Source organism: Neoarius graeffei, chromosome 11 (genome assembly GCF_027579695.1).
Source record: "Neoarius graeffei isolate fNeoGra1 chromosome 11, fNeoGra1.pri, whole genome shotgun sequence".
Taxonomy (NCBI): Eukaryota; Metazoa; Chordata; class Actinopteri; order Siluriformes; family Ariidae; genus Neoarius; species Neoarius graeffei.
Window position 1 is genome coordinate 52,557,948 of NC_083579.1, and position 17,584 is coordinate 52,575,531.

General features: G+C 37.8%; 1 protein-coding gene across 1 annotated transcript; it reads left to right on the plus strand.

Moving 5' to 3' along the window:
- The first annotated feature begins 12,579 nt into the window (after positions 1-12,579).
- Positions 12,580-13,802, plus strand: nkx2.9 (NK2 transcription factor related, locus 9 (Drosophila)). The gene is made up of 2 exons (XM_060932811.1): positions 12,580-13,022; positions 13,297-13,802. Exons 1-2 carry the CDS (start codon positions 12,869-12,871, stop codon positions 13,800-13,802), a joined length of 660 nt encoding a protein of 219 aa, XP_060788794.1. The 5' UTR covers positions 12,580-12,868.
- Positions 13,803-17,584: the final 3,782 nt, after the last annotated feature.

The following is a 17,584-nucleotide window of genomic DNA, read 5'->3' on the forward strand; positions in this document are numbered from 1 at the left end:
GCTTTGCATTTATTATTATTATTATTATTATTATTATTATTATTATTATTATTATTATTATTAAAATCCTGTAGGCAGACTATTACAAATTATAGCCCTTAAGGGTTAATAGGTTGTTACTTTGGGGGAACGCTAACAGGTTCTTTGTAGAGATGATATAAGACTAAAAAAGAAAGAAAGAAAGAAAGAAAGAAAGAAAGAAAGAAAGAAAGAAAGAAAGAAAGAAAGAAAGAAAGAAAGAAAGAAAGACTTAACTGTAGATAATAGTGGTAAAAAGAGCGCCAGAACGGGTATCAAAAGGGCACCATGTAGAATCTTTAATTATACAACGCACCCTTGAAGAACCCTTTAATAACGCTCTAGTTTGCGCAAACTATATGGCTATATAAAGTGATTCCTATACCGTGGGTTGTTTAAAATGTTATTGAATGCATAATACTATTTACTACTTAACGATAAAAGATTGAAAATAATGTTTGGTCCAGTATGTTTGAAATAGCCTAAAATCTAAGGCAGCCATTCTGACCAGGGTCTTGCTGTAACATTTTTTAAAGGATCACTGGATGACTGATGATTGTAACCTTTATCTTCTAAACAGGACTGACACCATTAAACGGCTTTGCAGGTTAACACCTCTCAAAGGTTGACTGCTCCTGTAACTTAAATCCAGCCGTAATGAGGAGGACAGCAGGTTAACGACGTGTGTACGGCTGTTTGCAGGGCCAGCTCGCTATTTCGCTTCAGACGCACAAAAGCAACAATATTTACGACTCTTTTAAGCATCGATCACACTGACAGCTCTTAGTCCCACCACATGGACTTCATTAGTCTTAAAGATTACATTCCACTACAATATACATGTAGTTTCCAATCAGAAAGGCACAATATGCATCTAATTGAATAATAACGGTGTTTTGATCGAGACTCGTCATGGCCGTTTTTCACTTGTTTTATTTGATGTATTTACAAAAAGCAATTGTATTAAAGTTAAGACAATTTTTCAAAAAAAAAAAAAGGTATCTTAAAACAGGGGCCATGTTCATCATTTTTATATGAAAAATAAGACATTTTTGATTGCAACAGTGGAAATTTGTTTTGGTGTGTTTAGAGAGACATTTTCAACAGTGTTAACAAAAACATTTTCACATCTGTGCAAAGTTCCTTGTGATGATCTGAATCACGCGAAAAGGAACAAAACGTATTTTCGAAATAAAATAGGCTAATCCAACCTACTTGTGTATTTTCTGGAGATACAGCGCCATCTATCGTTTTTGGATACTACTGCATGGTTGTATGCATTTATTTACACCCAGTTGTATGTGAAAGCGTATGTAAATAATTTTATTAATACATTATTTATAGTAGCAAATACTACTAAAATGTGAAGCATTTAACAACAATTAGAACATGCGCATAAGAACAATAGGCTGTATAACAGACCATTAAACGGTCTATTTTTCTTCTTATAAACGTTAAAAAAAACCCGTACACGTGCCGGTGAAAAGGGAGCTGTAAACATACTCATATGGGTTAGTGTGTTGGTTTCACAGGCCCAGATAGGTATTGCATTATGAGCATTATGAGGTATTGTGTATTATGAGGTGTTGCAGATGAACTTCATCTGTCTGATTTCAGTTGAATTAAAATAAAAAAAAACTATTTGGGGCAAAAAGCCATGATGATATTTATGGCCAGGGCATGTGTAAAATTAAAACTCTTTTGCTTTGGTCGACATTTGATCCATATGCTCTGATCTATAGACCTTATGGACAGACTGATATCGATACACCATATATGGCGTCCTCTACAGCCCGTTTTAATTGGCGTATAACTGACGACCTCTGACAAATGCAGTGATTTAGAATACATATTGGAAATTACACACTAAGTATTATCTGGTTTCCAAGAACATGCTACTGGATTGGCTGTTCTATGCCCTCAGGTAGAAATGAATAAAGGATTTTGTGTGGATGGTGTCCTTCGATGGACTGGCGTCCCACCATTTACATCTCACTCCCAGAGTTCCCGGGATAAACTCCGGATGTACTGCGACAGGATAAAATGTTTACGGGAAATGAACGAACGAATGAAATTCTGAATTCCATTATGAAGCCCTATTTGTAGGTTATTCCCCACAATACCCAGCAGGAGGCAATGCTGTATCAAGACTCGTTACTAACTGTTGGGCGCGTTTGAGTACGTCATATTCTTCTCTGTCATAAAAATAAAAATATAATTTCTCATTATATAGGACTTGTATTACGGCGCCATCTAGAGGAGCGGGGCAATTTTGCAAGGCTTGTCTGTCAATTTACATGCAGTGAGGGCCTGAGCGCCTCCCAAAACTATACCACGACTGCCTTGTTTTGTGATTCCCACAGAACTGAACACTTACACACTAACTCCGTTCCAGACAAGATGCGCAAGTAGCAAAGATTTATGCAGCGCATGTATGACGTTGCGATGAACATTTTCCAGCACCCATGTCGCAGTATCCCAGGAGTACTCTATCGATGGCCAATGCAGGGACTGGGATAAAACATTCAAGCCGGGAGTCTCACTACCACCCAGGTCACCCCATATATTAAACTCAAATTGAGACCACTGATCACTCCCAACCACTCTCCAACCAATTTATTAGGAAAGCATGTACTGGGTATCTATTCATATCTAATCAGCCAATCATGAAGCAGCAACTCGGTGCAGTCTGGCAGGCACAGATCATGAGCTTCATTGAACGTTCACATCAAACATCAGAATGGGGGGGAGGAATGTGAATTTGACCATGGCAAGGTTTGGGTTTGAGTGTTTCAAAAACAGCTAATCTCCTGGAATTTTTCTCACACAGCACCATCTAGAGTTTGCACAGTATGGTGTGTTTGTGCGTGTGTGTGTGGGGGGGGGGGAGACCTCATTCAATTATTCACAATAATTGAGTGAGTTGCATCATCTTTAACAATAATAAAACCTTGAAAGCAATAAAAGTGATCCTTTTAGTTTCACAAATGCATGGGATTATTATTATTATTATTATTATTATTATTATTATTATTATTATTATTAATCACTGCATATAGCTACAATGACTATACATCGGATAACAATGTACATTATGCAGCCAGGGTTTCAATCAAATCATGCAATTTCTTTAGTGCATGATCATTATTTTAATTTTGAAATATTGAAATAGGGACGTGACAGCGCTGCTTATGAAAGGTCATTATTGTAGTGAGTTTACTTAGAGAAAATTATTTAGATTTTTAGAAGGAACTGTAAAAAAAAAATGTTCAGCTGTACAGCACAACAATGTACATTATGCAGCCAGGGTTTTATTTGCTAGATATTGATACTGCGGTTAATGCAGCCTAATTAGCTGACTTATTCGTATTTGCAGATCAGATTGACGTTACTTTAAAAAAGGAGTCTTTTCTTCTTCGTCCCTTTTCCCTCTCGGCTTCATTTGACCGCTTCCTGTTCATTCTTCATGCAAGGCATCTACTTTGATTTTTGTTTCATGTTGCTTTTATTTACAGAAGGAGTAAATAATTTGTTTACTAATGACGTATGACTATGTGGACCAACATTTCTCGGAATTACAGGATTTGCCAGGCACATGGCGGCATTGCAGGCAAAAAAAAACAACACCAGGACAAAATAATTCGTTGTGTCCCGGTGGAGATTCGAGCCTATTGATGGCTCACTGATTCCTCGATCTGATCCGTATTAATTATTTCAATGCTGTCAGAGGCCTCTTCTTGATTACGTAACATAATATATAAATACTCCATCAGTATATTGTGCACGTGCACATCACACGCTTAAATGATGACGTTTCAGTGTATAAACAAATCTATATAATTTCTTATGCACATTTTTGAATTCTCATATGCATTTTTTAAGCCAGACTTTCTACGTTGACTTTCTACTTTTTACCTGAAATTTTATATTTAATTTACTTTATTTACCCATTGGTTCGTAATTAAAATTATTTCATATCTCTGTTTATTCTTCATATCATATCATATCATATCATATATCATTTAAAAGATTTCTGCTTTTGGAATCACCTCTGTCTGCTTCATCCTGAAGCCTTTCTCTTCTTGAGCCTCAGTTACACAGTTATAGAACTGACACGTCCTTAAAGATGACCGGCTTTGATCGATATCTGACCACAGGCTGAATACATGGGAGATCGTAATAAAGGGGGCATCAATTCAATTACCTGGATGTAACTTTTTCCATTTCGTGGCAAAGGGAGCATGAGGCAGGAGCACCCTCAGTGTCTCATCTCATCTCATTATCTCTAGCCGCTTTATCCTTCTACAGGGTCGCAGGCAAGCTGGAGCCTATCCCAGCTGACTACGGGCGAAAGGCGGGGTACACCCTGGACAAGTCGCCAGGTCATCACAGGGCTGACACATAGACACAGACAACCATTCACACCTACGGTCAATTTAGAGTCACCAGTTAACCTAACCTGCATGTCTTTGGACTGTGGGGGAAACCGGAGCACCCGGAGGAAACCCACGCGGACACGGGGAGAACATGCAAACTCCACACAGAAGGGCCCTCGCCGGCCCCGGGGCTCGAACCCAGGACCTTCTTGCTGTGAGGCGACAGCGCTAACCACTACACCACCGTGCCGCCCCCACCCTCAGTGTGATCTCCTAATTATGTAAAGATGTATTTGGACCAGGACTGAACGAAAACAATGACAACGTTTTTATAGGCCAATTTAAGTCGGGTCAGACTGGCCCGGTAATGGACGTCAATGAATGTCCCTGAGACATTTATGCCCTTGGTGCCTGGGAAAGTGCTTAATGGGTTCTCACCTGCAGTTTTACCTCGAAAGCCGAGAGGCCTCAAGTTTCGGTCTGAAAATAATTTACTCTAATCGGCCACACTTAACCAATAAACCCTGCTTGTTCCTAATTCACCTGCAGTGCAACTCCAGTCTGGAATCAGAGAATGCTGTTCTTCTTAATAAAGGACTTTCACACTCAGTAAAAGCCAGACAGAAAAGAATGGAGACTTTGGTTGTGATTTCCAACTGGGTGACAGTGAGTATCCTGTTTGACTGTTACCTTATAGCCACTAAATGCATGTGGAAAATTTAATATGGAAAATATAAACTAGATAAAGAAATGATCAGAAGGACTTCTAACACACTTCTCCCTCAGGTGGAAAGCCAGGAGGAAGAGGAGATGGTGACAGAAGAGCTAACAGAGAGGAAACACCAGAGTGAGCATGTGGGTGGTGCGTATGTAATTGGTCCTTTTGCATAAGTGCATTTTTCTGAACTTTGTGTTATCAAATGTCCATCCATCCATCCATCCTTTTATCCTGTGCAGGGTCGCGAGCAAGCTGGAGCCTATCCCAGCTGACTATGGGCGAGAGGCGGGGTACACCCTGGACAAGTTACCAGATCAGATACACAGAGATAAACAACCATTTACACTCACCCACGGGGAGAGCATGCAAACTCCACACAGAAATGCCCCTGTCAGCCACTGGGCTCGAACCCATAATCTTCTTGCTGTGAGGCGAAAGTGCTAACCACCACAGCACCGTACCGGTTGTCAAATTGTAATATTGTGTAGTGTAAAGTAAAGTAAAGTAAAGTAAAGAGCACATTGTTATGAAATTTTCAAACAAATTAAATGAAGATTTTTTTTTTTTTTTTGCACTGTGGAGGGGGCATTATCCTGCTATTACAGAATACCGGTGCTATGAAGGGGTGTACTTGGTTTGCAACGATGTTTAGATAAGTGGTAAGTGTCAAAGTAACATCCACATGAAAGCCAAGACCCAAGGTTTTCCACTAAGTCGTGGTTAAATTAACGAGTATCCTGAGAGCGGTTTGTTATTCATTAAGGAGGCTGCGTCTTAATTTGCTGCCTGTGTGCAATTCTACATGAAAAACGCAGAGGTCGCTAATTTCACTACAAAAACCATGAATTTGAGTTTATTATTATTATTATTATTATTATTATTATTATTATTATTATTATTATTATGCAAAATATCATTCACAGCAAGCTAAGAATAAACCGAGCAAGCTGGTATTCCTGGGATAGCTATCGAGCCACTTTCCGTTGCCTTGGGTACCGCATCCCATCCTTCCGTCCTTGCCACATATCTAGAACCTTGCGGATTATCTTTGCTGATCCCAACAAAACTGACTTCTGCATCAGTTCAATGTCCTTAACCATCTCTATCTCTTCCGGCCATTTCTTTAAACTTCCCAGGGTACCGATTATAACTGGAACAATCTTGACATCTTTCAACTTCTTCTTCTTCTTCTTCTTCTTCTTCTTCTTCTTCTTATTATTATTATTATTATTATTATTATTATTAACACAATTCCGTTACGAGTTAGCCATAAAAATGTGGGAAGAAAGATACTAAACCGTTATGCTAATACTTCAATGTGATCAAATATAAACCAAATACATCATCTCAGTGACGGCAGGCAGTTTTTACTCTCTGAATATTTGCTTTGCTCCTTGGTATACACAATAAATGGGTAACATCTGTAATAACTTAATTGTTTCTCTTGCCTATAGTTTCACATGCGCTGTGGTGTTGATCAACTTGAAGTGATGCACTAATTCTGATTGAACTGTACTGGAGTGACAGCTCTCTGAGAGATGTGATTACAAGTGGCATTTGTGGTACATGTTAATAGAGATTATCCATGAGTAAACTACTTTGGTTGGGTACAGAAGAACCCTGCAGAAATGTTGCCTTGACATTGCCAACAGTGAATTCAGTGATACAGTACTCCTGTACCATACACACAGCTGCATAAGCTTTCAACAGGAGGTTGGAATAGTTTGCATAAAGCAAAAATAAGATTTTTAACGCCACTGTAAACATAACTCATTCCCATATACACCTCTAAAGTCCTATCTACAGCTGTCATAAGAATTCTTGGCAAATGTTGCTGGAGTTTACTCATTTTCTTTTGGCCAAGTGCAATCTGATAGAGATTTAAGAATAAGGACATGGTTGACCATGCAAAGAGAAAAAAAAGAAAGAAAAAAGAGGTAATAGAAAAAAGATGTTTCAATAATGATAGGGAAGTTATGAGGGAATATATACAGTACTGTGCAAAAGTCTTAGGCGCGCCATTTTTTTCATATAAACTTTGTTATAGATTTCTATTTTATGACTTCTACATTATAGAGTCAAACATTTTAGAGTCCAAATGTTTGTTTTCCAGCACAAAATTAAATGTTACAGGAAAAAAAAAGTTTGTATTTGAATAGTATCTTATAGTGATAAGAGACCACTTTTCAGATTAAAAAAAAACATAATGAAGGCTACTGGGTTTTGTTGCAAAATTAAGAAGCAAGTGTGACACTCAAAGTGTCCAGAAGAACTGTAGCTGCTTCTGCAAGATGATCAGTAAAACCTACAGCTCATTTCCTTAAAAAACTGCACTCATTGTACAGTTTTATATCTATCTATCTATCTATCTATCTATCTATCTATCTATCTATCTATCTATCTATCTATCTATCTGTCTATCTTAAAGCAAAGGGTTGTCTCACACCAAATATTGACTTTATTTCATTTATTATGGCTTACTGCTGTTTATAGTATTTTTTATGTTGAAATATTTCATTTCATTATTTTCAAGCTGTTCTTGGTCTACAGCATTTCTTTACATGTGCCTAAGACTTTTGCACAGTACTGCGTATGAATATTAACAGAAAGTCTGGCAAAGACGTTGCTCTTAAAGCTACAGCATGACCTTCAATGTGTCTTCAATGTATCAGTGTATAGTCTTCAACTATCTTGCCCAATAACAAAAATAGTGTAAAATGTTATTTTGTATTCACTAAACACTGGCTCATCTGTTTTAACCGACCAGCTTTCCTTTAATTTACAATTATAATTACAAAGCATTAGCACTGGTTTTTATACATGTGGATATTTTCTTGCTCTTGTTTATTCTTAAGATTGCAATTTTATGTCTACGTGTCTTTTAACAAATATAAAAAAAACTTATTGAACAACAACAACAACAACAACAACTTCTTCTTCTTCAAATAGACGTCACTGCATTTTCTACGTTAGAATTGCACGTAAGATCCAGATGAACGGGTTAATATGTTGTTAATTTACGAACGAACACACCATATCTGTGGCTGGGGTAATCCATGCTCTCCACTGCAATGCTTATTTCAAAGAAGTAAATATAGCATGTTAAACAGTTATTTAGCGTTCTAGTAGCATTGTGTTACTACTTGTGTTACAATTACTCTGTTTGATCTTTCTGCATTAACTAGTGAGACAAACTGCAAAAAAAGAAACGTGGTAGTTGATTTTCATCGAGAGGCATCATCAGGAGGGTTTCCCCAGCACTGAAACAGGGAAATGTCGCTCTCTGGCTACATCTGGACTCCTACAAGAGTTGAAGTGGCCTGGGTTTCACGTCCAATTGTGAGTTTTTAAATTGTTGCTTCTATCAAGTCAACTCATTAAATTTTAATCATGTGTATGATTTTTTTTTCCTTTTTGGTCCTGTTGATTGTACGTTGTAGGGGTATATTTGATAAAGTGGCTTGGCTGTTTGTGGTGTTCACAGTGATAATCACATCACCAGGGTTTTTTTTTTTTTCAGTGCAAGAATTAGGAAAGCCAATGTGCATCACCAAAGCAATATAATAAAGTATTAAAGTTTATTGCTTGGCAATAAAGGTCATGTTATCTGGTTTGTGGTCGTAAATATAGGGATTTAAATGTAACCGATATAAATTAGGCTGTAAGTGATTGTGGATGGTGCTGTAGCCCTGGTTCCCTGGTTCTATCCTGAGCTCAGTGACCTGACTCTCCAAGTCCGGATGGGCTTTCTCCGGATTCTCCAGGTTCCCAGTTGGATTGGAGAGTTTAAAACAGACTGTATTCCCCCACTGTTCCCCCGAGATAAGAATATTCCAGATCCAATGAGCTCTAAACTATGAAACATATTTTGTTTTTAACACTTTTTTTTTACCACATAATTTCATATATGTTCCATGTGTTATTTCATAGATTTGATGTCTTCTGTATTGTTCTAATATATATATATATATATATATATATATATATATATATATATATATATATATATATATATATATATATATATATATATATATATATATATATATATATATATATATATAAACAAACCAGGGACTGATTATATATAAACATTATATATAATGTAAACTATATATAAACATTATATATATAATGTCTTATCTTACCTGGTACAAAGAGGAAGACTCCAGTGATTAGTTCTTAGAGCTGCGGGGGAAGATCTGTATAACACTGAAACATATGAAGCAAACAGATGTTTCCATAACAGAAACATATTGTATGTTTTGGATGAAGGTCAAGCCCAAGATATACAGTGATATGAAATTAGACGTACAGGCGTCATTTTTTAAATGTGTGTGATGTGAATTCTGTATGTTTAGCCGATCAAAGTATCATTATTAATTTACAATGCAAGTTCAAAATTGCAACGTCATCATATTCTAATAAACCTTTTAAAATGAAATGAATAATTAAATATTTCATCTCATCTCATAGCCGCTTTATCCTGTTCATAATTACATATATAATATTTTTCTGTTAGTTTTTTTTTCTTTTTTATCAGACATCTGATAGATGTCTGATAAAAAAGAAAAAAAACTAACTATATTTAATATAAGACATAATGAACGTAATCGAAAGAATATTTTTCTGTGTTTAACAGAGTATTCATAAATCAGAGTAAACAAGTTATATTATTGTAAAAGAAACCCATTCAAACTTAAAAGGAACCTCAAGAATCTTAAAATCTTAATTGTAATGCTACTAATAAATGCAAATTATTATTATTATTATTATTATTATTATTATTATTATTATTATTATTATTATCAGAGGCAAATTGTATTAGGCTTGTCGGTTAAATGGTATTAGTCTTATTGGGTTAAACCTTCTGCTTAATTTGTTAAGACATTATATGTATTTGACTTGTGTTTTGTGTGTGTGTGTGTGTTTTATTACAGACTCTGCTACAGCTTGGTGGCCATAGCCCTGCAATGTTTCCTTTCGATTATTTTTTTTTTCTTGTAGCTTTTGGTCTTGTTTAAATCTGAAGAGCCTGCTAGGGCAAATATTTGGCTCTGAAGAGCTCTTGGGGATTGGGGAGAGTGTCCACTCTGCAAAGTCCTCACTCATCTGTAGGTGTGTAATAGATTAAGGGCATAAAAGGGGGTGTTAGAAACAAACTTTTACGTGCACAAAGGCTTTACTTTTGCGCTTGAGAGTTTGCACTTGTGCAAAGAGCTTGGTAAACTTTCTGACACGCGTTGCATAAGTCCACTGTAATCCATTAATCAGCAGTGTCAGAAGTGCATGCAAACCTAGCAGGCAAATCTAAATAAATAAATAAATAAATAAATCAGGTAGGCCTGTGTACCAGATCAAACATGTTTGACTGAAGAACATCTTATCTTTTTATTCACACTACGTTCTTTATTTATTTAACGACCCATGGTCTAAAATGATAAAGCATTTTAAAACCCACGACATTAATGATGAAACAACGGTCACTGTCATTTGTTTCTCATTAACTATAAGTGCTGTAACAACCCACCACTTGGAAGATAACGAACAGCCTGTTGTATCAGCTTTTACATGCATAATTAGTAATTTCGTGTAGACTTGGAAGCCGGTGGAGATGCAGAGCAGAAGATAGTGAAGATAGTGACCCAGCTCCCATTCAAAACCATGACAACACGGAACAAGCCCGGATTTATTCCAGAGAGCTAAAGGACATTGTGCAGGGGCGTCAATCAAGCATTATTCAAGCACTGAACAAATGCAAAATCTTGACTGGAACAAATGCTTCCAACGGGTCTCGGACGCGGGGCTACATTTCCCTCTTTTGTTCCCAGTCGCTGGTTGGCATGTATTTGTGTTCCCTTTTTTCCTCCGTCCGACCACCCAGGACGACCAGAAGAGGAGGGATATCCACGCTCATACTGGGAGGAAAGTGTACATAGGCTCTCGGCCAGGTGCCCTATGAAACTACGTCCGAAATGACGAACTAAATTCTATGATGGCATGCATTTTACTTACTTTTTAGTCTCCTGATCTCACTGATTTTGGTAGCATTTCAACTTGGACATGTCTCTCTGTATACAATTATTGCAGTCACGGTTAGATTCCATGACACTGAATCGAGATGAACAATTTACAAAAAAAAAAACAAAAACAAAAAAAGTTTAAAAAACGGAACTTAATCATGTGTGCAGAAAAAAAACCCTTTGCTTTAATAATATAGGCTCTATCTTACAGCAGCACCAAATGCACGTCTTCCATTCAAGTAGTCCATGAATATTAATTGTACATAAAAAAAAAAATAAACAAAACGATCAACATCCCTTTCGTATTTAACTCCGGTCCAGTACCAAAAAGAAATCATAGCAACAAAAAAAAAAAAAAAAAAAACGACTGAAACATACTTCCTGTCTCAACTGCGAGCTTTTATTTAAAATAATTCAATTGTTACAACAACAAACGTAGCAATGCTAAATGCTAAAACCAAGTCCAAATAGTCCTAATTTGAATCACATGAGAGGCACAAAAACACAGGGTAAGATATATTAGATATAAAATATAATAGACCTACTCAGGGCACTTGTTGGGACTTGGCATTGATCTTAATACTAATAAATCTGTATGATAAACACTCCGCCATTTTGTATTGTTTGGAAATAAACAGTCCAGTTTTACAAAGAGCTATTTCAAACAAATGCTTAAATTGCACTTCTCTGGTGGCGTAGGCTACTATTTTGTCATACTCTTTAGGACGATAAACGGATTAGGACGCAGCCCGTCACTCGGAAAACAGTCCACTGACTGCCTCGTACACTTTCTCTGCTAAAGTGAGGGACTCGACCCAACATCAGCCAATTTCTAGCACCTTCTTTGAGCATCTTTAACCCACACCACAGTGAATTAAATCGTTAATAAACGGACGCTTGCGAATGTACCTCACTGCTGTGAAACTTTGTCTGGATTTGGGATTTAAAGTCCCTTATACAGTAACTAATGTCAGATAAACTGTCATAATTCGAAAATGAGTTACTTTATCGACCATTTCTAAAAACAATCCTCATTTTAAATGGTGAAGCATCCGGATTTATATAAGACAACTTGCTATAGTCAATTCTGGTATCAGTGCTCATGGGTTTACTTTTCTTATGCTTTATGCCCCTCTTCTCTTAATGAATTCCCTATTTGAGTTTTTTAATTTTTAAAAATTCTGAATTTTGTTTCATAATCCGAAAATGATTCACATGCAAGCTTAAGTGTACAGTTATCTTCTGTTTATGGTACATTCGATATAGAGATGAAGGAATGAAGAGGGGGGGGGGGGGAAACACTAGTGGATCACTTTGTATGCAAATATGTGATATGTTATTTGGGCGGGAGAGGGAGGGGATGCTCTCTTGTTGTCACTTGCCACCCAAGACGTGATTCAGCCTCAACAATTACCATTATCTGTGCCCTATTTTCACGACTTGAGCGAATCGGTAATGATGAAGAGGGTTTCCTTTAGTCATTGTGAAAGTAGCGGCCTATTCTTAGCAGGGTTCACACCTACCGTCGCTGGGACTGAAGCACTCGAGTCATTGCAGGTGCTTTGTGGCTGAATGGGGAGGCGGCTACTGTTGAGCTGTGCTAAGTGCTGTTTATATAAACTGAGCCACACCAGTGTACACATTATCACTTGGAGTCGGATCAAGCACCATTCTACGGCTCGTCCTTGGAGAAAGCTGTTGAAGACAAATAAATTTATCAAACCTATGTTATCATGGCCGTTCCTGCAAGGCTCAGCTTTACTGTGAGGAGTATTTTGGATTTACCAGAAAATGACAGCGAGAGCGCAGCGCATCTTTTGCCACTGCACCCGCTCTCTGGCTCTCCTTTCTCATCCTGGCCAGACAGCGACAGAGGCCACTGCATGTGTAAGTTATCCCTCTCTCAGAAATAAGGGTAACAAAGTACACTTTCCATCATCGCTGGGGTGGTTCCATATTTTTTCCATGTTAGCTTTTATCCAGTTTGTATCTATTTAACGTACTTTATTTATTAATTAGCAAGGGCACATGATATCTTAAGTGTGTGGTGTACCTTTCATTAGCTGACGTAGTTATAATTTGGTAGTGGTGCAACAAGATTGGGCCTAAAGCAAACTTTTTTTCTGCACACATGATTAAGTTCCACTGTGGTATTTTTCAGCCTCGGATGAGAGCAATCTGGAGGCGTCCCCTGACTCCACAGGGACTAATGATCCCCCTGCTGAGGCAGATCAGGAGAAGAAGAAGAAACGCCGTGTGTTGTTCTCCAAGGCCCAGACCTATGAGTTGGAGAGACGCTTCCGGCAGCAACGCTACCTGTCTGCTCAGGAGCGCGAGCAGCTTGCGCACTTCCTCCGCCTCACCCCAACACAGGTCAAGATCTGGTTTCAGAACCACAGGTATAAGATGAAGCGAGCGCGGGTCGAGTGTATCCAGGATTGCGGTCCTCTTCCGGTGCTGCGCAGGGTCGTGGTGCCGATTCTAGTGCGGGACGGTAAACCATATCAAACGTGCATTGGCGAGAAAGAAAAGGGAGGCTGCGTGGTTCCTCCATCATCCTGCGGTCCTCGAGGGTTCCAACCTTTTCAGCCATCAACTTTTGCGCTTCTACCGCAGTATCAGCACTTTACAAACCCAACAACCTCCACGCACCCTTTCATTTGGTGAGACCATCCATGGTGGACTGAGGATGACGCATGGATGAACATACTGTATGTGCTTTTATTTACACGTGTAGTGTACACAGTAAATAAGTAAATGCAATTTGCACATTTTTTATTTTATATTTAGAAATAGTTGTGTTTTCTGCTCTGACGTGATTTGTGAATTCTTTGCAACGATTATGACACACAGCTACAGTATAGTAAAGATGGCTAATATTGCCTTTGTTTTAAACCAAATGTATATATGGTAATTAAGAATATATATATATATATATATATATATATATATATATATATATATATATATATATATATAGTCTTCAACAGCTACACACACACACACACACACACACACACATATATATATATATATATATATATATATATATATATATATATATATATATATATATATATATATATATAATTTTTATATGGGCTGGACAAAAGGACATGTTGCATAGACACCTGGATTTTTTTATTTTATTTTTTATTTTTTACACAAAACGGGTTGCATGAATTTACAGCATTAAAACTGAAAATTGATGTTCCTTTTTACCTCAACACTGTCCATTAAGCTAAGTAAATAAAGTTTGTTGGTTTAATTGCTGTCTTTGTCTGCTATTATGTGGCTGTATTGGAGGTTTAAAACCTGATATGTAATTGGACTATTACAATTAAAAAAAATAATTCTAATGTAAAATGATGTGGTTTGACGAGTGTTGCCTAACTACCACCTCTTCTTGTATGCCTTTGTATAGGCCTAGTTTGGACTCATTTAATAATCACTTTGTTCATCCAAGACGTTGTTGGTAGGATATTGCTATGGATGCATTCAGATGTTACTTTATAGGAGCATATTAGAGCTCACCAAAACATCTGAGCCTTTTATAATGTGAAGACGTTATCTTCAGTACAGGAGAGCAGAGACAAATTACAAACTTCAAACGAATACTCAGCATAATAATAGTGAGTAAACACAGGATTAGGCCTGGATGTGTATTGGTTTGACACTCTTCTGCCCCAGCGGTGCTTTTGAGAAATCTTTATAGGAATTCAGTGCTCAGAGTTCAGTGTTTATTACAGTATTAATATAAACGAATGGAGTATTGTGTGTATCAGCCTAAGAGTTGTCATAATCTTCCATATGTACTGAAGGTAAAGTGGAAAATGACCTACAGGGAAAGTTTATTTATTATAGTAAAATGCTCTGCTGTCATGGATGAGCTGTGATTTCTCATGCATCCACGACCCCAGAGCTCATCCTCATTCCCAGGACACATCATTGGTGTCACCTGGCCCTTTGTCCCTCTCTCTGGTCCATATGGAGGACAGTGACTGAAGCTGTCTCGGTCTACATCTCCCCTCCAACACTTTGCATGTCTGACTTTGAATGGACTATTGTGTACCATCCAAATGGACCTAGACAAAATCCTCAATGCCTTAGTTCTTGTGATGTTTAATCAGTCCCTGGTGACAAATTTATGGGGTTTAACAACACAATAGTGTTTTAGGCTTTAACAGCCACAAAGCCAAGCTTTTAGAGATTTCTGCCATTTTACTGAAAAACTGGAGGGAAGAACAGCTCTCTTTACGACTTATGCATATTTACGAACATTTACTTCAATATACAACTGACTGATATCTTCATACATAGACAAAGCTATAAAAATAGCCGTCGGTTGGAATTATAAGTTAAAAGAAGGCTTGGAAAGTTTAGCAATAAATCTATTATTGAGGGGAAACGGCTCTGAAAATAGAAATGTTATATATTTGATTACATTATATTTTATAGTTTATGTGCTTAAAAATCAATAAACAGTTTCACCAGAACAAAAAGACTGCAGGTTTTTCTATCCACATAATCTTAATAAACCAGAAAAGTGCACGAAGAGAAAAATTATTTCTGGATGTTGTGTTTTTGTTCTTAGGTCAAATATTCTTGCCGTTTCGTTGCCAATCTGTCTCACATGGAGTATCTGAGCAAGACCCTGGAGAAAAGTGGCGGTATTGAAATGCTAGTTACAAAACGTTAATTATCTTAGGTAAATAAATGTAGCCTGCGTATTTCATCAGGTGTACTATGTTTTTTTTTCTTTTTTAAGTCCGTTCTGAAGTAGGCCTTTCAGCAGTGGTCATACTGAAAGTCTTCAGTCGCCAAATTTATGAGCCATGCCACTGAGTTCCTCTTGAGGGCAGCATCCAAGTGTCTCCTTTCGATACTAACTAACTAAGAAAGAAAAAGAAAGAAAGGCGATGGACTGGCTAGAACTAAACGTGAAATACTGAATTAACCATTTTAATTTGCTCATGGGCGGCACGGTGGTGTAGTGGTTAGCGCTGTCGCCTCACAGCAAGAAGGTCCTGGGTTCGAGCCCCGGGGCCGGCGAGGGCCTTTCTGTGCGGAGTTTACATGTTCTCCCCGTGTCCGCGTGGGTTTCCTCCGGGTGCTCCGGTTTCCCCCACAGTCCAAAGACATGCAGGTTAGGTTAACTGGTGACTCTAAATTGACCGTAGGTGTGAATGTGAGTGTGAATGGTTGTCTGTGTCTATGTGTCAGCCCTGTGATGACCTGGCGACTTGTCCAGGGTGTACCCCGCCTTTCGCCCATAGTCAGCTGGGATAGGCTCCAGCTTGCCTGCGACCCTGTAGAAGGATAAAGCGGCTAGAGATAATGAGATGAGATGAATTTGCTCATGCCTCACAGCTTCATCACTTGGTTGTCTCCTTAAAAACTAACCGTAATCTTGCATCAAAATGTTTTCAGTTTTAATGTATATTTAACTTTCATGGAGATTTATTTCAGTAAAATTTTTAAAATACGTGATCTTATTTGTCTTACATAATGACATAGTATGATCAACAAGATGAGTGACATGCATCTCTCTCTCTCTCTCTCTCTCTCTCTCTATCTCTCTCTCTCTCACACACACACTAATAATAATAATAATAATAATAATAATAATACACACTAGTAAAATCATCAGTGAAAATGCTAATAATGCCCACTAGGTGTCAGACCTGCACTATGGTGTTTCTTGTGCAGGCTCCAGCGCTCCCAAACACACCACTGGACCGCAAATAGTTTTCATTAGCCAGTTAGAACAGTAGACTGTTACTTTCATATCAGTTTAGTCCCTGTCCAGACTGAAGGAGACGCTCACATTGAATGTTCTCAATTTCAAATCGGAGTGTAATGAAATAGCGTAGTGCTTATTTGGTCTTAATACATAACCTTATATTTGGATGAGATCGATCTAAGTGCATCAGTTTGTAGTCTGATTACATGAGAAACAACGAGATACACGATTTTAGAATGTAGCTAAATCTTTCAAGCTTAAATATCGCTTGAAATATTAGCATTTTTGTTCCAAAGAACAAGTGAAGGCTTTCTGTCTAATTACCGCTAATTGACCATGATAGCCGTGCTCCAGCGCAGAGGAGCAGGCCTGATTTAGATAATTAAGAGAGCCTTTTGAAAACCGGATTAAGGAGGCCGAAGACTTCGGAGGAAGCATGTTATGATTCTAATTGTCATAATTGCGTGTGCGAAGTACACTTAATTATCACTGTCAGGTGTGCAAGGTGCGCTCACCTGCTTCTGCACCGATGAGATAAATTAACCGCGGCATATTGCTGAGGACTAAGTGCATTAAAATTGCCATATGGGTGCTGATAAAAAAAAAAAACCTCGTAAAGGAAGGTGTACACACATTCAGTAAAGTTAAGTATGACAGTGAAATGTAACATTCAGAGTGCTCTTTATGTTTCCATAGTGAAATTCAG

What these genes read in the sequence shown, in the direction of transcription:
- nkx2.9 (XM_060932811.1), top strand. Translation starts at nt 12,869, where the DNA reads ATGGCCGTTCCTGCAAGGCTCAGCTTTACTGTGAGGAGTATTTTGGAT. An exon ending in CGACAGAGGCCACTGCATGT is followed by an intron (nt 13,023 to 13,296) that starts GTAAGTTATCCC and finishes GGTATTTTTCAG; the next exon opens with CCTCGGATGAGAGCAATCTG.